Source organism: Cavia porcellus, unplaced genomic scaffold (assembly GCF_034190915.1).
Source record: "Cavia porcellus strain 051 isolate PalLab524CR breed Dunkin Hartley unplaced genomic scaffold, mCavPor4.1 scaffold_10, whole genome shotgun sequence".
NCBI classification, from domain to species: Eukaryota; Metazoa; Chordata; class Mammalia; order Rodentia; family Caviidae; genus Cavia; species Cavia porcellus.
In genome coordinates, this window is record NW_026947493.1 from 11,876,490 (window position 1) to 11,900,736 (window position 24,247).

The 24,247-nt window shown below is 39.1% G+C and overlaps 1 protein-coding gene across 1 annotated transcript in view; it reads left to right on the forward strand.

Annotated features, from left to right (window-relative positions):
* Nucleotides 1-753: 753 nt before the first annotated feature.
* The window catches only part of Rab5a (RAB5A, member RAS oncogene family), a 40,824-nt gene continuing 17,330 nt past the window's right edge, over nt 754-24,247 (forward strand). Inside the window, exons 1-2 of the mRNA XM_063256996.1 lie at nt 754-1,072; nt 6,679-6,934. Of these exons, the coding sequence (XP_063113066.1) occupies nt 6,772-6,934 (163 nt within the window). The 5' untranslated portion in view covers nt 754-1,072; nt 6,679-6,771. The remainder of the gene's footprint in view (nt 1,073-6,678; nt 6,935-24,247) is intronic.

Below are 24,247 nucleotides of genomic sequence, written 5' to 3' on the forward strand. Positions count from 1 at the left end.
GCTGTGAAAATCACTTTTAGGAGGCTAATATTGTAGCGTAGGGAGACAAGCGATAAACTGGTTTCAGAATATAAGACTCACAGTGTAAGCATTCAACATGATAAATCTTGTTTCGTTTTTTAAGATAGGGTCTCGCTATGTAATTCAGGATGGCCTTGAACTCACTACGTAGCTCAGGACGGCCTCAAACTCGCTGCGACGCTTCGGCCTCAGCCTGAGCTCTTGAACTCGCTGCTGTCGATCCATCCATCCCCAAGAAGAAAGGGCCTCGGTGTGTGCTAAAAAAGACTCAGACAAGCGCCTTCGCCTGGACGCCAGAACTAAAGGTTTGTGAAACTGCGGGAAAAGGGAGGCAAGCGTGCGACCACTTCAAGTTTGGGACCCAAAGCCGGAGTCGCGCGGTCCGCCCCCAAAGCACTGCAGCCAGCGGGCTCCCTGTCCAGCCGCCTGGTGCCTTGTGATCCTCGCCCAGGAAACAATGGTGGTGGCGGGTGGAGCAGGAAGAGAAAGGCCCACAGTGCGCCCCGGACCCTCCCCTCGCGGCCGTCACGTGACAGCCGCTTCTCCCAGCCGGGTCTCTAGGCTCCAGATGAGAAGGCTTTAAGCATAGGAGTTCCGCCGGACGGAGCGGATAGAGCAAGGGGACAGCGCCGGCCGGAAGTGACAGCGGACGTAGCGCGCTGCGTGCCGCGACGTGGCGGCGGGGTCGGGCCGGGCGGCGGAAGTGGCTGCAGAGCCGGGACTTCAGTGTTTGTGTTTTGGTTTGTGAAGGGGCCGGCGGCGGCCTAAGGGGAGGAGGCTAAGGAGGGCGGAGGAGGAAGAATTAGAACTCGACCGCCGGCGGCGGTGGAGGAGGAGGAGGAAAAAGGAAGGAGGAAGGCGGAGCGGAGAGAGGCGGAGACGCAGGCTGACAGGGGCGGTACCGCGGCTCTAGCCCCGCACAGTCCAGTGTGAGGGGAGCGGCGCGAGGTGGAGACGCCGCCGCAGCTGCGGGCTCATTCGTTCTGCGGACCCCGCCTGGGCCTTGCTTCCGAGAAGCTGTGTTCCCGCGGCCCCCGTGGCGCGGACTCAGGTAACCAAACTGCCTCTCCCCTGCGTACCGCGGCCCCAGACCCCGGCTTATCCGCGGTCCCCGGCGTGTCTGTGGCCCTCCCCGCCCTGAGTCTCACCCCCTCTCACGCGCCATCGAGCCTGCCCTCTAGTCTTGCCAGGCCTTGTGACTCATCCCTCAGGGACCTGTAGAGACTGGGATTTGGGGACTAGCTTGGCGAGCGACGGGTGTCACCCTCTTCCCTTCTCAAGATGGCGCCGTGGGAAGAGGGCTGGAGGCCGCGGTTCTGCCTGGCCCCGGCCCTGCCAGTCCCGGGGGTCTCATCTAGAACTAGGCCAGGCTCCGGAGAGGATGGGAGGACGAGAGAAGCCGGGTTCGCTAAGTGCGGGGCGGCAGCCAGCAACTCCGGTGGCCTCCAGACCGGAGCCCCGGCTGCAGCAGGTGTGAACTGGGGGAGCTCCGCCTCGGCGACTTTCGGAGACAGGTGGTGGAGTGGTGGGCAACTCGGCAGAATAGGCTGGCTGCAGACGCTCGTGTCGTCTTCGGGAGGTCGTGAACCGCAGCTTTAGAGAAATGCAAGATAACTAGGCCCTAGAACCCTCCTAGTGGGAAGAGACCCTAAAACCTGCTCTGGTGTACCTTTCCGTGGAACCTAGGTATTCCCCCCGCCCCCGACTTTCGGACTTGTTAAACTGTGAACATCATAGTCCTTACGGAATCGTACTGTTGAACCATTTGCGTTTAACACAAGAAAAAATATGTATATGTAAACCTCAGGGTACACTCAGGACTACCCAGAATCTATTCTTGGGATAAAACAGGTAATTTGAACTCGCAGGATTGTTGTAAACAAAAGTACGCAGAGCAGTGCCTAGCGGTAATTTTTTGATCAAAGGGTGTTTGTTTTTTTTTAAACGATAAAATACTCATTGTTCTCCAATGATTTTAAACCACATGTTGGGCAAAATCCTTGATTTGCAAAGCAAGACAAACGTTTCAGTAAATAGTGAATTTAAGGGATTGGATGAGGTTTTTTTTTATTTAGGTCTGCTTTCTGTGCGTGCTGCAGATTGAACCTAGGGCCTTTAACATGCTTAAGTGGTCTACTGAGTTGCAGTCTAAATCCTGCCCTTGGTTTACTTTGGTTCGTTTCAGTTAGATTTTTTGAGACACTTGACTTTGAAGTCACTGTGTATAGGCCAGAGTAGCCTCGAACTCTCATTGATCTGAGACTGTGAGATTACAGGCGTGCTCCACCGTTCCTGGTTGCCCCTGCACATAAGTTTTAACCTTAATATTATAGTAACTACTGTTAGTAAGTTTAATTTGAGATATTTAAGAGTAAACATGATTCAATAGCTATAAACCTTGAAAGAGCTAAATTAGAATCTCCTTTGTTTTTTTGGTTGTTTTTTTTTTTTGTTTGTTTGTTTTTTGTGCCAGGGATGGAACTCATGACCTTGCGCTTGCCAGGCAGGCGCTTAAGCCACTGAGTTAAATCCCCAGCCCATCTCTTTTGGTTTTTGTATGACAGTGTTTTCCTGAAATTTTGAAAGTATAGAAATTCAGAGTATTTTCTTTTTTCTAATTTCCTTTCCTTCCTTTTCTTTTTTTTCTTTTTTTGAGACAGGCACTGGGTATACATTTCAAGTTAACTCACTGCAGCCCAGGCTGGGCTCAAACTCATAAAGATCCTCCTGTCTCAGCATCCCTGAGTGCTGCAATTACAGGCTTGAGCCACCACATTTAGTGAGCATGTAGTTCTTGTTAGTTTATTGTTGTGTACTTAAAAGCTATTTTGGAAATACTTAAACTGATAATCTGTATTTCTTTTTTTTTCAGCCTGTGACAGTCTTATTTTGTATGAGCATTATCAAAGGACTGCTTTCATTGCCAATTTCAGTCCTTTCTATACACCTAGCAAGCACTGTAGTAAAGGAGGTTTACATATGTTTTCCCATTTCTCAACAGCTATGCAATTTAGGTTTTATGGAAATAGAAACACATGTATTAAAGAATTTGAATAAGTGGAAATTGGCATAGCCAAATCTGGTATATTTTTGAGGAGTGTCATAGGATAGCTTTATTATACTGCACTGATTGGAAGCAGTTCATATCATTTCATCTGTAGTATAACAATGTATTGATATAACATAAGGACTCTTAAAAGATGAGGAACATGAGACAAGACAAAAATGATTTTTATTGTTTTGAGAGCTAACATTTTGTGAATGTTTACTAACAAATTCATCATTATCAAGAGTGCTTTTTTTTCCAAATCCTTTTGTTTCAAAGAGAAAAATATCAAAATATATCAGTTAGGGGGCAAAAAAGGTACATACATTGCACATTGTCATCCCCATATCATTTATCCAGAGCACAAGACATCTGTATTCAATTGTCTAAACAATACCAGCATAAATCTTCCTTCAATGAACCCAGAGAAATCAGTAATATAACTTTTTATACACATGTATATGTACATAGATACATATGTTTCAGCTTCTCACACAAGTGAGACAATATGTTTACACATGTATGTCTAATTTCACTTATGAATGGGGTCTCAGGTTCCATCCTTCTACCTATTAAAATCTTGAGTTTATCCTTGTTTGTGGCTAAATAGTACTCCATTTGTATAAAAATACCCCTTTTTAATCCATTCCTCAGTCATTGGGCATTTAGATTGTTTCCAAGATCTGGCTATTACAAACTGTGCTGTTATAAACTTTGGGTACATGTGTATCACTGTAGTATAATATTTTTAATTCTTTTGGGAAGTGACCAAAAGAGAAATAGCTGAATCAAATGGGACCTCTGGTTTGGGTTTTTTGAATCTCCACACTGATTTCCACAGTGGTTGCGCCATTCTACACTCCCACCAAAGTGGGGAAGGGTTCTTTTTTCCCCATAGCCCCTCCAGCATTTGTTATTGGTTGATTTCTTTTTTATGTGGTGTTTTGGTGGTTTTTGTTTTGTTTTGTTTTCTGTTTTTGAGACAGGGTTGGTATGCAGTTCAGGCTGGCCTTAGCTCACTTTGTAGTGTAGGCTGGTCTCAAACTCCCAACAATCCTCCTGCCTCAGCCTCCCAAGTGCTGGGATTACAGGCATGAGCCACCACACCCAGCTCTTTTTTTTGTTTCTGTTTTTATTTTGTCTTTTTGAGACTTTTTTGTTTTACTATGCAGTTCAGGCATGCCTTGAGCTCACTTTGTAGCCTAGGCTGGTCTCAAATTTACAACCACCTGCCTCAGCCTCCCGACTTCAGGGATTACAGGCAGATTTCTTGTTGATAGCCATTCTTTCTTGGGGGAGGTGGAATCTTTAAGTGTGGTCTTAAATTGCATTTCTCAAATGACCAGTGATGTTTGACATTTTTTAACATATTTATTTGTTCTTGCATTCCTTCATCTGAGAAGTGGGTATTCATCTCAGATGCCTGTTTTTGGAATGGGTCTTTAGAACTGGGAGAACTGATTATTACTATAGTTCTCTATATGTTATCGATTGAAATCCGTTTTCTGAGGTACAGCTGGCAAACATTTTCTCCCACGTTGTGGGTTGTCTCTTCACTGTTGGTGGTTTCTCTTTTGCTATGCAAAAATTTTTCAGTAGAATGAGATCCCAGTTATTTTTCTTTGTGATAGTTCCTGTGCAATTGGGGTTTTGTTCACAAAAGTTTTTGCTATACCAACGTCTTCAGGAGTTTTATCTACTCTATCTTCCAGCACATTTAATGTTTCTGTTGTCCCATTGTGACTTTAGCTTGGTACATGGTGATAGACAGGCATCCAGTTTTAATCTTCGGCATGTGTAGAGCCAGTTTTACCACACCATTTATTAAAGAGGCTATCTTCCAGTGAATGTGTTTGGCACCTTTGTCAAAGATAAGGTGGTTTAATGTGTCTAGAATTGTTTCTGCATCTTGTAATCGGTTCCACTGATCTTCAGGCCTGGTTTTTTGCCGATACCATACTGTGTTTATCATAGTTTTATAGTGTTTAATTTCAAGTCAGGGATTGTAAGGCCCCTGTCTTTGTTGCCCAGGATTGCCTTTGCTATTTCAGGTCTCTTCTGGTTCCAGATGAATTTAGGATTGTTTTCTCTAATACTGTGAGCTATGCTATTAGAATTTTAATTGAGATTGCATCAAAACTATGTAGCAGTTTTGGAAGTATGGCCATTTTCACTGTGTCGGTTCTTCCTAAGCGCCACAGGATATCTCTCCATTTTCTATAAGGATGCTTTTTGTATGGACTCAGATTTTATAGGAAAGGCAAATTCCTTTTTGTTTTTTCTTTGTTTCGAGACAAGGTCTTTGCAGTTCAGACTGGCCTTCCCTCATTGCATGACCCAGGCTAGCTATATAGGATTGATTGGCCTTGCACATACAAGGCAGGTGCCCTAGCACTGAGCTACACCCACCACCCTTTGTTGAAGTTTTAGTTTGAGACCATCTCTCACTGAGTGGTAAAGGTTGACCTCAGGCTTGCCTCCAGCCTCAGCCTCCTGAGTAGGCTGGCAGTTTGAACTTAAAAAGAAGTTTTTATTAAACTTAAATATTCACTAATGGGGCCAGGTCCCCGGTACTAGGGATAAATAAATATTCGCTAATTCATTTGACATTGAAAATTAAACTAGTTTTCTTCAAATGTGCTGTTAAATAGAGAATAATGGCATATATTGTTAACCTCAAAACAAAAAATTCACAATTAATGTAAATCACTGTTAGTCCCACTAAAGAACAGCTGAGCCGGGCGTAGTGGCGCACTCCTCTGTTATCCTAGTACTCGGGAGGGTGGGAGGATCAATGCAAGTTTGAGACCAGCCTGGGCTACAAAGTGAGTGCAAGGCCAGCCTGAACTGCACAGTGAGACCCTGTCCCAAAAAAGAAAAAAGCAAAACAAAAAGCCACAATTGTTAATTTTTTCTCTTTTGAGACAGGATCTCATTATCTATTAAGCAAATAAGGAAACAAGTTTTAAGTGTCTTTCCACTGGTCACGTAAACCTGGAAGCTTTTAAAGTATTTTCTCTAAAATTTCTATTAATTAAATGAAAAACATTTCATTTAACAGGGGCCTTCAAAGTGCTAAACTCAAGGTTCTGTTCTAGAAGCTTTTCATTTATTAACTTTCTTTCAGGAAACTTTAACCTAAGCAGTCTGACTTTAAAACCCAAGCTTTGGAGTCACTTCTCAGGTTGCCTGGGCTTGAAACTTAGCTCCATCACCTTTGTCATAGTTGCTGTATGACTTCAGTCAAGTTGCTTAACTTTTCATTCTGTGCTTCCTCATTTTCAAGGAGTGTGAAAAGTACTAACTATTGTAGGTGGCTGCGTTAAATGCTTAAAATGCCAGCTGGCACAATGCAAAGTCTGTAATGAAGATAAGTTTATGGAGTGTTTGGTTTGGTTTGGTTTGGTTTGGGTGTTTTTACCTGTGAAAATTACAAAGTAATTTTAGGGTTGAATCTTAAGCCTTTAGATTATTTGCATTAAAATATAGTTTTAAAAACTTGAATGTACACTTAGAATTATGTTAATCATAGTAATATGCTATGGACAGAATTTATTAATGTAATTTATACTAGATTTGTTTTATTTATTTGTATGTTCATTTTTTTACAGATTTCTTTACTTCCAGAAAGAAAAACATCAACACCTTGCATCCTGGCAGTTCAATTAGGAGTCTAAAATTAGGGACTTCTTCCAAATTTGGACATGGCTAATCGAGGAGCAACAAGACCTAATGGGCCAAATACTGGAAATAAAATATGCCAGTTCAAACTAGTACTTCTGGGAGAGTCTGCTGTTGGCAAATCAAGCCTGGTGCTTCGTTTTGTGAAAGGCCAGTTTCATGAATTTCAAGAGAGTACCATTGGGGGTGAGATTTTCTTTTTTTTTCCCTGTCTCATTGAAACATACACTGACAAAACATTTTGGTGTTCCAATTGTGTGATTATGAATACCTAAATTGATTACATAGGGAAGAAAAAACTGTTTACCAGACTTCAAGCTTCAAAACCTACCTTTCTACTTTGATTTTTTTTTTAAGATGACATCTTTTTATGTTTTGATTTCTTGGTTAATCTGGAACATGCTTGTATTGTAGCAAAAATATATGAACATGAGTCAGTTTGATTTCTCAAGTAATAAGATTTGATTTGGATTCTATTTCTTGGTAATAGAAGCTTCTTCAAAATAATAAGTGCTCAATTATATTGAATTTAGAATGGATAGTAAAAGCGTTAACTTTAAATTCTTACTGTATATACAGTGAGTCTCCATCTTGCGAGCATTAGAGTTGTGAACTTTCACAAATACCAGCATTACAAACATAGGTAGATGCAAACAGATCATGGAAGTATTTACAGGTTTGCTAGACTTTGACACAGTTCTTGTTGCAAAGTATGATAGTATACAGTGCTCAGTCAGGCCAGGATATGTGGAAGCAAAAGGAAAACCAGTGGTGACACGGAGAAGACTTGTGTCAAAGGTGTATGAGACTCACTCTGTTGAACTTCCAAATGAATCTGACTTACAAATATTCTCTAAGAATGGAACTTGTTCATAAGTTGTAGACTTGCTGTACTTGACTATTCATAGTTTTAACAATACTAGATGCATATAATAATATTCTTAGAATGAGAGACTAGGAAAGGTAAGTGATTAATGGAAAAGAGCTTTTCCATTTCCAGGAAAATGAGAGCTGTAGAAAAAGATGAAAAAGAAGAAAAAGTAAACACTGCACAGCAGTTGTGATAGGAAGGGTATTGGGAGAATAAGACACAGGTCAGAATGAAGACAACAAATTTTTGTCAGTAGACTTAAACTTAGAGAATTGGATTTAATAAAACTCTTGTAACTTTGAGGTCTGACTTGCTCCTGTGAAATGAAAGTCTAGCTCTGTATTTGGAGTTTTTTGAGACAAGGTCTTACTAGTTCAGGCTAGCCTTGAACTCACCATGTAGCTCAGGCTGATCTCAAAATTCACTGCGATCCTTCTGCCTCAGTCTCCTGAATAATTGGATTTTAGACATATACCGCCACACCCAGCTCTTTCGATTTTTTTTTTTTTTTTTTTGTCTTTTTTGAAACAGGGACTCACGCTATGCAGTTCAGGCTGGCCCTGAGCTCACTTTGTATAGCCCAGGCTGGTCTCGAACTCACAAGGATCCTCCTGCCTCAGCCTCCCAGTGCTGGGATTACAGGCATGAGCCACCACTCCCAGCACTTTTGAACTTTTTGTTAGTGCATATTTGTTGTACAGATTAACGGATTTCATTTTGGAAGATTCATAAATGTGTGCAGCATACTTGTTTTCAGCCTCCCCTTTCTGTATCTCTTCTTTCTTTCTCCATCCACCCACCTAGTTTGATTTTGTGAGCGAAATATTACTTAGGCTTCAGTGCCTAAGTAATATAGTTTGATCACATTTACCCTGTTTTTTGCCCATCCTTAACCTCCCAGTTCCTCAGTGAAGCTTTTGGTTGGTTTTTTTGGTCTTTTTGAAATAGAGTGTCACTATGTAGTTCAGGATGGTTTGAGCTCACTTTTTTGTTGTTGTTGTTGGTTTTTGGTTTTGGTGGTGGTTATATTTTTTTCCCCTCACTGGAAATAGAACTTACAACTTCACACTTGCCAAACAGATACCTGTGCCACTGAAATAAATCCATGGCCTTTGAACTCACTTTGTAACCCAGGCTAACCTTGAAGCAATCCTCATGCTTCAGTCTCCTAAACGCAGGGATTATAGGTATGTGCCACCATGCCCAGAGTCAGTTACACTTTTGAATTAGATGTCAGAGAAATCACATCACTAGGATTCAGTGTTTTGTAAGAAATATGTAATTAAGCAGTACTATATTTTCAAAGGTATTTGTGGCTGTTTTTTAATCCCATACGTTCAGAGAGTCTTGAGATACATGTAGAACAGTTATAATCACTGGCATGTAGCAGTCTGTCAGAAGCAAAAGTATTGAGACAGTATCTCACTTCATAGTTCAAACTGGCCCTGAACTTACCATGTAGCTCAAACTGGCTGCAATCTTCCTGCTTCAGCTTCCCAAGTGCTGTGATTATAGGCACTAATCAAAAAAAAATACAATAACCATGTATTTAGTGGATATTGGTAAGCAAATACATATGAAATTGTATTCATAATCTCAAAGCCTTCTATCTACTAAGATAAATAATAGAATTTGTCTGCCAGTTTTTTTGCCTACATACAGGAAACATACTTCTTAAGATAAACTGACTCAGCAGTAAAACAATGATTTTCAGCCTCTTTTGTGTGACATGCTATATATATATTTTTTTTTTTTGTCTTTTTCATTTTTATCGGTACCAGGGATCGAACTCACGACCACCTGCTTGCAAGGCAGGTGCTTATGCCGCTGAGCTAAATCTCCAGGCCCTGCTATATTGTTTAAATGTTTGGTTTTTATAATGGCTAAGCATCAGCAAAGTAGTCCATATCCTGGAGCTTTTATTTAGAGTTGGGAAACTTGGCTTCAAAAAATGTTAATGTATAATATATATCCTTTGCAGTTTCTTTAATGTATCCTACCTGGTGTAGCAGTAAATATTACCTTTCAAGATTCAGCCTCCAAAAGCAATTTGGGCCAAAGCCCACTGACTCATCTAACAGTTTTAAAGATTGCTAGGTTGTGCCCACCACCTTGTACTTGTACAGTACCACACCAGTACTGTGACTGCCACTGGCAGGATTTCCCAAAGTGTGTAGCCGTTCTGGCTTAAATATCTGGCCAAAGAGATTTGGGACTTGTACTCTCCCCCACTTTCTTTTTCTTTTTTTTTCCCCTGTCAATAAACCTAGGGACCCACTTTCACAGTATATATTAAAAATAATAAAAAGACTGAGATACATATTATAGGATACAGTTTAATTAAATCCCTAGGGAGCTTTCAGGTGCCTAAGATAAGAATTTTTGTTTTATAATTCAGTTATCTTCCAAGTGTATTTTTCCCTAGTGGAAAAAGACTCAAAACTATAAAAGAGGGGCTGGGGATTTAGCTCAGCAGCATAAGCGCCTGCCTTGCAAGCAGGCAGTTGTGAGTTCGATCCCCGGTACTGATAAAAAAAAAACTATAAAAGAAAAATTTATAAATGTGCCTATTTCCTGATATATACACATGTGTCGATATATGTACATATTTATATATAATTTCCTTTTTTTTTTTTTTTTTTTTTTTTGTACCAGGGATCAATCTCATGACTCCATGCTTGCAAGGCAGGCGCTTATGCAGCTGAACTAAATCCCCAGCCCTATAATTTCTATTTAACACCTATTGGATTATCTACATTTTGTTTGGGTTTGGCTTTTTTGTTGTTGTTGTTGTTTGTTTGTTTGTTTTTGTTTGGGGTACAAGAAATCAGACTGGGGACCTTGTAGGACCTTGTACTTGCCAGACAGGTGCTATGCCACTGAGCTATATCCTCAGCCCAGACTGTCTATACTTTGTTAATGAATTTTTCATAAGAGGTTTTCATGGTAGCACATGCCTGTAATCGCAGCACTTGGGAAGCTGAAGCAGGAAGATTGCAGCCAGTTTGAGCTACATGGTAAGTTCAGGGCCAGTTTGAACTATGAAGTGAGATGCTGTCTCAAAAAAAAGGTTTTTTTCTGCTACCTAAGCTCGAGATACAAAATAATTAACATTTGTTTGGGTTTTTTTGTGGTTTTTGGATTTTGCCAGACTGGGATTGAACTCAGGGCATTGTTCCTGTGAGCGTGCAATTTTTTACTGGTTATGTATGTCCCTTGTCCTGTATTTTATTTTACCTATATTTCTCCACTTAGTGCTTAGAAACAACTTTGATGAGAACTTTAAAAATTTTTGTTATTAAGTACTTTTTCACTATGCTGATTGCATATTAAATATATTAAAGAATTGTAAAACCATTATGATTTCAGCTATGAGCAGTGTTACTTTTATGCTGTCTGCTAACAGCTATTATTTGCCCTAGAACTGCAGTACAAATCCTATTTTAAGGTCCTGTGGTTTGAACTATTTAGTGATCAACTCCAAAATCCCTAACTTGTAAGCAGTGTATATTTTGTTTCACCTAATACATGATAGTAACAAGTGAACCTGCTTAGTTTCACATTTCTATGGTTTTGGTTTTGGTTTGGGATTTTGTTCTTTGTTACTTGGCTGCATGTATCTAGTAATATTTGATCTGAAACAAATTTTCCATCTTTGTAATATTCTACCCTAGAAATCATATGCCACTTTTTTTTGGTCTTTTTAAAAAAAGGTCTCACTATGAGATTCGGGCTGTCCTTGGGCTCACTTTGTAGCCCAGGCTGGTCTTAACTCACAGTGATCCTCCTGCTACAGCCTCCCAAGTGCTGGGATTGTAGAAGTGCGCCACCATGCCTGGCATATGCCATGTTCTTGAGTTTGTGGATTCAAAGATACTGTATAATTTGTGATTCTTGCTAAAAATAGTGATTTAAGAATTGTTGCTAGGCTGGACACACCTGTAATCCCAGCACTTGGGAGGCTGAGACAGTAGGATCCTTGTAAATTTAAGAGCCTGGGCTACAGAGTGAGCTCAAGGCCAGCCTTAACTACATAATGAGACCCTGTCTCAAAAAGACCCACAAAAAAAAAAAAAAAAAATTATTGCCTCACCATTACCCATTCTCTCTTGACTCTGGCATTCTAGATGAAGCCAGGTAGCTTGGTGACAGTCTTAGCCATTTGGGGAGTTATAGCTTAATGTGTAGCAGTGAAGGTTTGTATATTTATGTTCCTGTTGGCCTGAGATTAGCCCAAAAATCAATAAGGAAATTGTCTTATGTCTTCATGCAATAGGTCAACTCTTGAGTTCAGCTGTTTTCTGTAAGTGCTTATTCAGTGAACAGGGCTTAAATACCTGAAAATTGTAAACATTTCTAGTGAATATATCTTGTAAAAAGCAAATCTACCTTGGAGTGGTAGCGTACCCCTATAATTCCCGCAGTCCAAAGGCTGAGGCAAGGGTTTGAAGCCAGCCTGGACTACATAATTCAAGCCCATCCTGGGATATATAGTGAGACCCTGTCTCAAAGAAACCAAAGCAAACACAGATAAGTAGCACATCCATGTTTAAGAAGACATTCAAGTGATATTTATAAATGAATGGATCTTCTGTGTAGATTATACAATGCATGAAATTACATGCAGTTGATTCTATTTTCTTTTCAGAGAGAAATGTTTTATGCCACTGCTTTAATTTGGTATACACTGACCAAAAGAATCTTAGCCAACTCTAAAGGTTAGATGATGAAACTACGTTAAAATAATATTTTCTTGCAGATGCTGTAATTTTTATGCTGTTGCTTTTTTTCTTACATGAGACAGGGTCTTGTTATGTAGCTCAGATTACAGGTGTGAGTCACCACACTTGGCTGATGCTGTGATTACTGAGCTTTAGTTTAGAACAGTAGTTCTCAGAAATTCCTATTCCAAAAGCATCTGTGTTTAGTGGGAATTCCCCTATTCTATCTATACTGGGTTAGAGCCAGCATTCTAGGTCTAAATAGTTCTTCCAAATGATTGTGATGTGTGGCAAATTTTGAGAACTACTGCTTTATGTCTTCAGAGTGGTTGAAGATATGTTTATTATACTAAAGATAGTTGCCCCACAAGTGCCATAATTGGCCAGCCTACCCAGCTTTTTTTGCTGTTTTCTCCCTTCTCCCTTGTCTCCTTCTTCTTCCCCCTACCTGCCTGCCCTCTTTCTGTTGAACTGTGGGTTTGACAGGTTTTTTTTTAAAAAAGATATTGCAACTATTCTAGTTTGTGAATTACCCATATTTTGTACTGCTCAAATTACATATTATGTATATCTTTCTGTAGGAACTGATTCCTTCTTACTAATGGGCTTTTACTAGTCATTCTTGTCCCTTTAGGATGTACTATTTCTGTACTTGGAAAGTATCATTTTCAATCACCAATAGCAAAGCTATTCTTAATAGAATATTCTAGAAGTATTCAGTGACTGATGATATACCAAAAAAAAAAAAAAAAAACACCTTCTTTTGAAGCTGTTAGCAATAATTATTAACCCTGGGTAGAGTAGTCCTTGTAACATTCATTCATCTGTTTCCCTCTTAAGTGGCTAACATCATTTCTTTCTTTTTTTTAATCTTTTTGAGCAACATGTCTCAGTGCAGTTCAGGCTGACCTTGAACTCACTTTGTAATCCCAACACTTGGGAGGCTGAAACAGGAGGATCACCATGTATTCCATGCCACTTGGGGCTACACATGAGGTCAAGGACAGGCTAAACTTCATAGCAAGACCTTGTCTCATAGTAGCAGAAAGCTTTCTGTTACTTATTAGTCTTTAGAAAGAGTTGTTGTAAGTGTAGCCTATGTATTTGTTGAATGTGCCTTTTATCTTTCTGAATCTGCATATTAAAGTAGCTTTTTTATTTTGTCAGTGGTGGCAAAGTTTAACAGTTATTAAAAGTAGGGAGGAAAGCATTCTGCAGTGCAAGTTTGAGCCAAGTAAAAATAGGGGAGAAAAGGGGAAAAAAAGAATTAAAATGGTGTTATTATGTATGTTTTTCACTTGTTTTCCCACCTTTAGCCCTCCATCCCTTGGTCTCCTTCTCTTTTGCAAAAAAAATATCTGTCTCCCTGTTTCTTATTTATCTTTTTTTGTTGTTATACTTTGGGTTTCTCATATTAAAACCCATGATACTTAAGTTTGTGTCTGATTCATTTCACTTGATTTTAAGATTTAAGATTTTAAGATTTATCGATTTTTCTGACAACACTCCATTTTATCCTTATTTATGGCATAGTAGTACTTCATTGGTATAAATACCACATTTTCCTCTTCTCTTTATGTTAATAAATGTAAGTTGCTTCCAAGATTTAGCCTTCATTATTTGTGCTGCTGTAAATCACTATGCTGTATCACTGCGATATTTTGTTTTAACTCTTTGGAAAAAGAATGACTGGGATTCCTGTTTTTAATTTTTTGACCACCTCCATACTGACTTCAACAGTGGTTGTATTCATTTACATTGTCACCAACCGTGTAAAAAGATTTTTTCCTCTTTTTGCTCCTGCAGCATTTGATACTTGATTTCTTGATGATAGCCACTATTTGTAGAGTATGATGGATCTCTGTGTCTCTGTCTATATGTTTCTCTCTTTCTCTCTCTCTCTGCTTTTATTGTCTTCTGCTGCCATGAACTATTGATGAATTGCCCCTCTGCCATGTGCCACCCCACCTTGGAGCCAGCAGATTATGAACTGCTACCTCTACAGACTGAGCCAATTAAGCCTTTCCCCTCTAACTTATGGTATTAGATATTTTGTCTGGGCAATGAGAAAAGTAACTAAGTCAGAATTTGGTACCAGAGAAGTAGGGTCTTGCTGTGATTATACCTGACCATGTGATTCAGGAGCCTTTGGGAATGGCTTGTGGGAAAAGTGTGGAAAAGGTTATAATGTTAGGGTTGGACAGGTACACAGTGCTGGCTGAAAAAGGAGAGCTGGAATCCCTGCTACTGTACTGCATAGCAGGTTCTGATTAGAGCTCAGAAGACCAGAAAACCAGTGAAGACCAATCTTCAGAGGCTTCTGCTGGGAAGGACTACCTTGCCTGTTAGACTTGACTGTTAGAATCTAGATGATGTATGTTAGGCTTGGTAGAAGTCCGCATTTTGTTCATGTCATAGTAAGATGGAATCTCAGTGTTGCTTTTTAATTTACGTTTCTCAGAATGGTCAGAGATGTTGAACATTTTTTTCATGTATCTATTGGCCATTTGTATTTCTTTACTCATCCAGGTGCCTCTTTTTTGATTGAGCTCTTAGATTTGGGAGATTTAATTTTTTTTCCAATTCTAGCTTCTAGGTATTAGTGCTCTATTTTAGGATTACATGGTAAAATTCTTCCTGATGTGTATCTTGTCTCTTTACTATTCGTTGTTTCCTTTGCTATACAGAAACTTTTATATTTGGTTTTACCCCATTTGTTGATTATTGCTTGATATTATTTCTAACACATTTGAGATTTGTTCAGAAAGTCTCTGCCTGTGTCTTCAAGAGTTTTACCTCATAGGATATGGTAGCTCACACCTACAATCCCAGGATGGGAATGTGAGTGTCTGTGTGTTTGTGCTGACATAGGATTACTGTGAATGTCAGTGCAGCCTAAACTGCCTAGGGAGACTAGCTCAATAAATACTTAGTTTTACCTTTGTCTTTCAGCAGATCAAATGTATGTATGTATGTATGTATGTATGTATGTATTTCTTAAGACAGAATCTCTAGTAGTTGAGGCTGGCTTCGAATTTTTGGCATGTACCACCATGCCTGGCTCTGTTTTTAGTATTTAATCTTAGATCCATTTCTATTTTAGTATATAGTGAGAGATAGTTTGAGATAATCTTTTCTATGTGAACAGCCAGTTTTGCCAGCACTATTTGTGAACGAGAGTGTAATTTTTTCCTCCAGAGTAATTTTTGATGTCTCTGTCAAAGATCAGGTGACCGAATGTACCTGGACTTTTTTCTGTATTGTCTGTTCTGTTTCATTGATCCACACTGATGTTTTTTGCCAGCACCATATTGTTTTTATCACTATAACTGTGTAATATAACTTGAAATCTAGGAATTCGATGCCTTGTGGTTTTTCCTGTTGCCCAGGATTGCTTTTGCTATTCTGGGTCTATTCCAGTCTGTATGAATTTTAGGATTGTTTCTAGTTGTGTAAGGAATGCTGCTGTTGTTTCGATTAGGATCACATTAAATCTGTACATGACTTTTGGCCATTTTGATAATATAGGTTCTGCCTCTCCATGAACAGGGCTTATCTTTCCATTTTCTGATGTCCTCTTAGATCTCCTTTTTCAGTTAGCAATAATCATGCCTTAGGTAAACCTCATTGGCTATGATACTGTCACTGGGCAAACTGATCTTTTTTAGATTACTGTAGATTTCATTGTAGAGGTCTTTCACTTCCTTGGTTAGGTTAACTCCTAAGTACAGTATTTTTCTTGATGCTAGTGTGAAGGGTATTGCTTTTCTAATTTCTTTGTTGTTGGTTTTTTTTTTTTTTTAATCAGATTCATATTCCCTCTCCCTGGCCCCTTCGAGGACGTCTTGCTATGTAGTTCAGGCTGGCCTTGAACTCATGTAACCCAGGCTGACATTGAACTCACAGCCATCCTCCTGCCTCAGTCTCCCAAGTGCTGAAATTATAGGCATGTACCACCAATGCCTAACCTAATTTCATTCTTGGTGATTTCATTTTTAATATATAATAACATTATTGATTTTGTATCTTGCCAGATTGCTAAATTTGGCTATTTTAGTTGTCTTTTGGTGGAGGTTTGGGGTCTTGTCATCTGCAAATAATAATTTTACTACTTTTACTATACATACACAATTCTTTTGTTTCTCTTGCCTGGTTTCTCTGGCTAATGTTATGAGAACTATATTGAATAGGGGTGATGATAGTGGACATCCTTCTGGATTTCCCCAATTAATATGTTGACAATAGGTTTGTCAGAAACGATTTTTATCAAATTGACATAAGGTCTTCCTTGGTAAGAAAAGTGGGGTCGGGGGAGCGCTGTTATTCATTTATTTTTTTGGAAAAATCAGCTCTTCCAATCATGATTCTTTGTATTAAGCCTCAGTTTCATTAAATTCAGTTTCCTTCTTTGTACTAGCCTTGAGTATGGATATTTTTTGTTTTTCTAGGGCCTTGGGGTATATCTTTAACTTACGTATTTAGGCTTGTTCTGTTTTTCTGACGTGGGCATTCACAGCTCGGAGCTTCTCTATTTGGCCTGCTTTCATTGTGTCCCATAAGTTCTAGTATGAGAACAAATTTCCTGATTTCTTCTATAGCCCATTGATTATTCAGTAGTGTTTTGTAAGTCATTAGGTATCATCTCTGCATAATTTCTGTGGTTTCTTTTGCCATTCATCTCTAGTCTCATTGCTCCGCGATCTGATAATGTATGTATGGGATAATTGTGATTCTTTGGTATTTGCTTATTAAGCATGCTTTATGGTTAGTGTTGTCTATTTTGGTCAGAGTTACATGTGCAGCTGTGAAGAATATATATTCTGTTGTTGGGTAGAGCACTGTATATAACTACTATTTGTTCAGAGGTATGGCTCAATTTGATTTTTGTTGGTTTTTGTCCAGGTTCTCTATTTATCATAGTGAAGTATTGAGAATCCTCAACTATAATTACGTTGATGTTTCTGATGTTTTGTGTCCAGTGGTGTTTTTTATGAAGTGGATTGTACCAGCATTTGGTGTATGTATGTTTATAATTGTTACTGCTTTCTATTGAATTGTTCTTTTAATTGATATATAATGACCTTCATTATCTCTTCTGATCAGTTTTAGCTTGCAATCCACTTTGTCTAAAATAGCAGAGCTATTTCTGCGTGTTTTGGGGCTGTTTTCCTTCTTCAATTTTTTTTTCGTCTATAAATTTCTTTAAAATTAAATGTCTTTCTTGTATTCAATATGTCACTGGACTTTATTTTTTTCAGTCTGCCAACTTGTATCTTTTGGGGAACTGAGACCATTCATATGGAGAGTTATTTCTGAAAGATACAGATTTATTCCTGTCTCCTCTTTTTGTCTTCTTTCCTTTTCTTCCCCATCTTTTCCTTGTAATCACTATGCATTCTTCCAGGCTGTTCTCACACTCCTGGCAATCCTCTTTCTCTTTTTTTTCCCCCGTTAACACTTCCCTAGACAGGTGTGGTGGTACATGGCTATAATTCCAGCGCTCAGGAAGCTGAGAAACTAGCAATACCATGAGTTCAAGGCCAGTCTGAAAAAACAAAACAAAACACACACCTTTCCACCAGCTTGAACCATCGATGGGATGGTGCATGCGTCGTTGTCCCATCATGTAGGTGGCCTGTACCTTTGGCGGTATAAATGGTTCTATCTAATTGCTTTTTATTAGTCTTTTTACTAATAAAATTAATTTTAAAAATCTAAAAATGGATCAAATCTAACTAGTTGCTTGAATTTAATAATTACTGCCCAGATAGAAATACAGTAAAAGCTTAGTTTGCGAGCATAATTCATTCTGGATACATGCTTATAGTTAATACAAAGCACTTAAAAAAAAAAAAAAAAAAAAAAAAAAAAAAAAAAAAATACAAAGCACTTGCTTTTTTTTTTTTTTTTTAATTGGTACAGATGATCGAACTCCCAACCATGCGCTTGCAAGGCAGGCACTTATGCCGCTGAGCTAAATTGAATCTCCCCATAAGAAATAATGGGAACTCAGGTGATTCATTCCATAACCCAAAATGCATATAAAAATGATTGCTATACCGTAATATAAAAAGAAAAATAAACATTAACCCCTGAAAACTTGTGGCTGATGTGAGGGAGACAATTGAGAGGAGGGTTACTGTGTAGGACAGCTTTCACTGTCACTAAGGGAATCACTGCTGTCTAATTCAATGGAATCTTTTTCTTTTCATGCATCTTTTAACAAGGAAACCTACCCAATGACACTTGATTCTGCTTCTTCCCAGGATTTCGCAGAAATGTGACATTGCGTTTTTAATTTAAACAGATCCATTGCTCACACAGCTACATCCTTATTTGGGTGGTGGTTTTCTACAAACTACTGTTTTACATGTCTCCCTACTGTCATTTGAAGAGAGGGGTTCTCTGCCTTTCCTCCTCAACAGACGAGATCTCCCCCACTCTTGCTGTTGGGTGATGATCACCCACAATCTCACAAAGACAGAAAGAGGGAGAACTGTTGGTTGGGTGGTGATCATGTGACATTTGGCATCCTGAATTACTACCATTGCAAGCCATTGCTTGTTTATCAAGTTAAGATTACAAATGTTTGCTACTCTTTCAGCACACTCACAGAACAAGTTACAGTCTAGGTTTTTACTAGGTTAATAGTATTCATACCAATTAAAAATTATTACAGTAAATTTATTTCATTAAAAATTTATATTCTTGAATAGTTTTAATACTCTAAATTTTAACATAGGTGTCTTACAAGTATCCTGTTGATGATGATGTATATAATATACATGGTCAATGAACCATCTACTTGTTTAACAATAGCTCAGACTTAAAACCTACCAGTTAGAGGCATGCGGTGGGAAAATGTGAGTGGCAGGGCGACTTACACGGTGGCTTCTACAGTACAGTACTATAATTTTCGGCTGATATCTGATCTGCTAAATCACCCTTTTTGTGCTTTGTTGTGATCAAAGACTCCTGAGAGGTGGGACAAGCCACCTAGTGGGACAGTCACACATGCACCACCAGTGGATCAAGCTAACAGGAAACAGCTGAGTCTGAATCAGCAGCACAGTGAGGCAAACGAATTTTGGTCCCCTTACAAATGTGTTAACTGCTCGCCCAAACTAATGTGTTTATTCCGTTAACTTTTCTGGCATTGTTGACTACATTGCCTCTTTCTATAATATCCTTGAAGCTTTTAGAGTGTTGTTTTTGTGGTCTTAAATTCTTAAGGTATCAGGAAAAGACCTTAATTCTCTTATCAATTTTGAAATATGGTTTTTTTTTTTTTTTTTTTTTTTTTTTTTGTCTTTTTCCTTTTTATCGGTACCAGGGATCGAACTCACGACTGCCTGCTTGCAAGGCAGGAGCTTATGCCGCTGAGCTAAATCCCCAGCCCCTGAAATATGGTTTTATAGGATAGATCAGTCTGTTGGAAGTGGTTTTGTTTTAGGGCTTGAAACACTACCTTTAAAGTCTTTGTTGCTGTAATTCTAATGGGGATACCTTAATAAAATCTGTTGCTTTGCACTAATAGTTTTTAAGATTCTGCTCTTATATTAAACTTCTGGGATTTTATTTATGATGTGGTGTGGAGAAGTTCTTTCCTTGGTGGCTATTTGGGGCTCTATATACCTCACTTTACCTGTATGTTAAGTTCTTTCTTTTCATGTGGAAATTTTTATGTTATTTTTGTAAACAATTTTTTATGCTATTTGTACTGTCTTGAGTTTTCAAACTTCCTATTAATATTGGATGAGTCTGTCATCTGGAAGCTTTTGGATCGATTTCTCATGTTCTCTTGTTCTTAAGGTGTTTCTGAGAATACAGTCGTCTGCATTAACTCTGTTTCTCCTTCTGACTCTGTCTCACTTAGGTCACTTCTGTTGCCCTTACTTTAAATAGAATTTTTAATGTCCTGAATTTGTTTTGGGGCTTTTTCCTAGACTTTAGTTCTTAGCCAAGTGTTCATTCATGTTTTGTATCATTTCAGCTAGCTTTTTATTAGTGTTGTCTTTAAGCTCACTGTTTTAATCCTCTATTCTTTGAGCTTGCCAAACACCTTACTAATTTTTTTTTTTTGGTTGCCTTTTATCATTTTGTACAACTCAGCTGTTTGACTTTTGCTTTCTTTCTACTGATGCCCCCTGGATCAGCTTTGAGGAGTTGGGAGTTTTTAAAGGCCTGCCTTTTTGCCGTGTCTTCTCATGTTTGTTTCTCTTCGCTGAGATTTACTGGTAGATTATTAGTGAAAGACATTGATAGTATGGAGATTTCGTTAGTTAATGTTTGCTTTTCAGTGATCAACTCTGAGCATGGCTAACTCTGGGCCTTGGCCTCTGTCCTATGATCCTACCACCTCTGTTACTATTGGAGGAGAGGGTGCACTGTAAGTGGGCCAGCATACGGTCACTGGAAATGAACCATAATATTGTAGACAAAGACAAATCAGCGACTGGCATACCATATAAACCAAGTAATAACAACAGCTGTGTCACAATGACAATAGCAAAATCAATAATAATGCAGTCAAAAGCAATCTGGATGTTACTAGACTGTAAGAACCAATTAAAGCTACCACAATACCACCCTTAAAGAGATCTACAAGAATAGTATAGACACAAAGACAAACCTGATAGTTGGCATACAATGTCTACTAAATGCAGCAACTATATGTTCATTAACAATAAAAATGAATAATAGCATAATATTAACTGAATATCTAAAGATTGATAAAGCTTAGCAATTGTATTAGTAAAAATAGAGGTGGTGGGGAATGGGAAGAAAAGTAAAACTTGATAATTAAGGAAGTTGGCCTACTAACCTGGACAGTTACCTATCATTCTAGCACTTGAGAGGCTGAGGGAGGAGGATTTCTGAGTTCAAGAATAGCCTGAATTACAGAGTCAGACCTTGTCCCAAAAATAAGAAAGATGAACAGAGAAGTGAGAGAACAGATCCTATTAAGAAAAGGGGAAGGGGAGAAATAAAAGAGGGAAAAAATAAAAGAAAATTAATAATTAGATAAAAGTACCAGAGAAGGGAAAAAAGTAAGAAAAAAAAAAAAAAAAAAAAAACCCAAGGAAAGTTTAAAAAAAAAAAAAAAAGAAATGAGTCCAAAAAAAATTTCTTGATGTTTTTCACTGGGTGGTTTCTTTCTAGGGCTTACAGTTCTGAGGTAGTGATAGTGAGTCATTGCAAAGACCCATTTTTGTTTCCATGTTCCTGTCTTTTGTGTGTGAGTGCGAAACCCTGTACCCCCTTTCCCATTGGGTGTGATTGGTCAGTGGTGTCTCTTTAAGGCTATAGTCACAGGAGTAGTTCCCAGTTTGTGTCCCCACTCCCAAGACGGAGCTTTCTCACCTAGCTCTACAGCCTTAGGATTTGTGAGGTCCTTTTTATGCTTCACAGGCACATCTATCTGCAAGCACTCTAGGCTGCGGCAACCATCTAAGCACAGGCATATCCCATGTTGACATTGCTGGACCGGCAAAGCTAGCAGACCCCTAGGTTTTATACTTGATGTAGGCTGCAGGACGGGGCTTCAAACTGACTGATAAACTTAATGCCAGCACTTTGAGACCCAGTTTCCTCTGAAAGCCACATGGAACTTAGCAGCAGGCTTCCTACCATGGTGAGTGTGTCCTTCCAGCCTACCCTTAATTTACCTTCCCGGGGACAGTCTGTTGTGTAGCTTCTCCCTTCTTTGCTACTGTTATTGTGGTCATCTCCCACCCGTCATTGTGGGTAACGAAACCCTCAAGTATAGTTCTGTGGTTCAGTCTTAAACAGTTAACCTCTTCGCAGAGTGGCTCATGATTAAACCCTCTCAAGGATGGCAGGCCTGCAGTGGATTTGTTTTTCAACTTTAGCCATGCTACTCCACGTTGTGTTTGTGGTCTGCAACAAGCTGCTGTGAGTTTTTTTGGCTGATTTTATCGTCTGAGTCTGCTTTTCTCCCTGGAGCTGCTCCCCTTCTCAGGTCCCCTCCCTCAGAGCAGCAATGAGCTTTCCATTCTTTTCTCCAGGCTCTCTGTAATTTCTAGTGTCAGCTCCTTCTTGAATTGCTGGAGTTTGACTTTTTTTTTTTCTTTTCTTGCAGTTGTTTTCTAGGTATCTTGATTCCAGGCCCCTGGAAAGGCTGTACAGTATTTTGCTGCCAGCCTCTGCTCTATTTTTAATCCAAATTGCCCTAATCCCATTTTCCTAAATTAATATCATTGTGTTGATTACTCTTGTTTCATTGCTGAGACAAAACAGTAGACACCCAAATTAAGGAAGGAAAGGTTTGTTTAGCTCATGGTTTGTAGAGCTTTCAGTCCATAATCAGTTGGCTCCAAAGCAGAGTGGTGTGGCAGAGGGTCAGCAGTTTGTGGCTGTGGAAGACAGTAAAAGCAGCAAGAGCTAGAAAGAGAGAACAAGCCTCTTCTCCCTTTTATTGCATGCAGGCTACCCGCCCTTGGGTGGTTGTGGCACTCACCATCTCCATGCCCTCCTTGTACAGGCTCAGAATGTTTACAAGTGAAGACTCTGGCCCTTTGCTGAGTTGCTTATTTAAATTTCTAAACTTCTGAAGTTGACACAGTGAATGAACATCTTAGGTAAGGGCATGTACACCCTGGGATATAGAACTGCTGAGTTACTTAAGTAAGCTACATATCTCAAGTTGGTACAGTGTATCAGTCATTAGTAATACGCCGTTTACATGCATCACATTTAGTATTTTAATTGTTTCACCACTCTGTTCATGTGTCAAAACTTAAGAAAAGATTAAGTATATGTGCTGGGAAAGCAAGCACAAAATTTAAAAGATTTAAAAAGTTTATAGTGAAGCCTCCCCCATCTGCTAGCTCACTTAGTTCTTTCCCCCTGAGACAATGTCATTTGTTATATATTCTTCAGTTACTGACCTTTGACGTGTTCTGTCCCCCTTTTTACAAAATTTGAAATAATATCAGATGTGCTGTAATTTTTTGAAAACTGTTCTAGTTATCTAAGAGACTAAATTATCAAAGCTTAGAGACTTAAAATTTTATCATCTCATAGTTCTAAGTGGGCTTAGTAGGGGCTTCTTGTACAGTCAGTACATAGGAGTGGATCATCTTAACATATGTATGTTGACGCAGAATACCGTTAAGACCTTACCTGACACTGTCAGTCCCTAAGCATCTTTGCTTCCTGGCCTGGAGTTTTCTTCACAGTTTTGAGACTGAGTTCAAGACTGAGTTTCCCAGAAATACCAGTTGAAATTAGATGGCCTTTCATGATTTACCCTCAGAAATTACAGATAGCATCAGTTCTCATCACAGTCTTACACAGATTCAAGCGAGGAATGCCAAGGTCATACTAAATGCAGAATGTTGAGCATGAAAGTTTAGTCCAGCCATCTTGGAAAGTATAACCTGCTATAAAATTTATCCATTTCTTAAAAGCTGCCTCATTTTTCTTTTCTTTATAGTAGTCACACTATGCTGTTTTATTACTGGTAAGATTTTTCAGGATTTGTGTTTCTCATTTATTTTTTAATTCTTCCTTTGTTATTAAAATTAATTTGTTTGTTACTTTGGGTAATTATCCAGTAGTAGACTCCATTTTACAATTTCCCTTTCCCCCAGTTTTAGTTTGGTTTGGTTTGTACTGGGGATTGAACTCAGGGCCTTGTGCTTGCCAGGCAGGCATCCCCCAGTTTTTTTGTATAAGCTAAGCATGAAAAAAATCTCTGTCAAGGCCAATAAACTTTTTTTTTTAATCGGTACCAGGGATTGAACTCACGACTGCATGCTTGCAAGGCAGGCCCTTATGCCGCTGAGCTAAATCCCCAGCCCCTAGGCCAATAAACTTCTAAAGCTTTAAAAGATTCTCCTGAGAACAAGCAGCATGGTGATTAGGTTCTTGATCTAGAAGTTT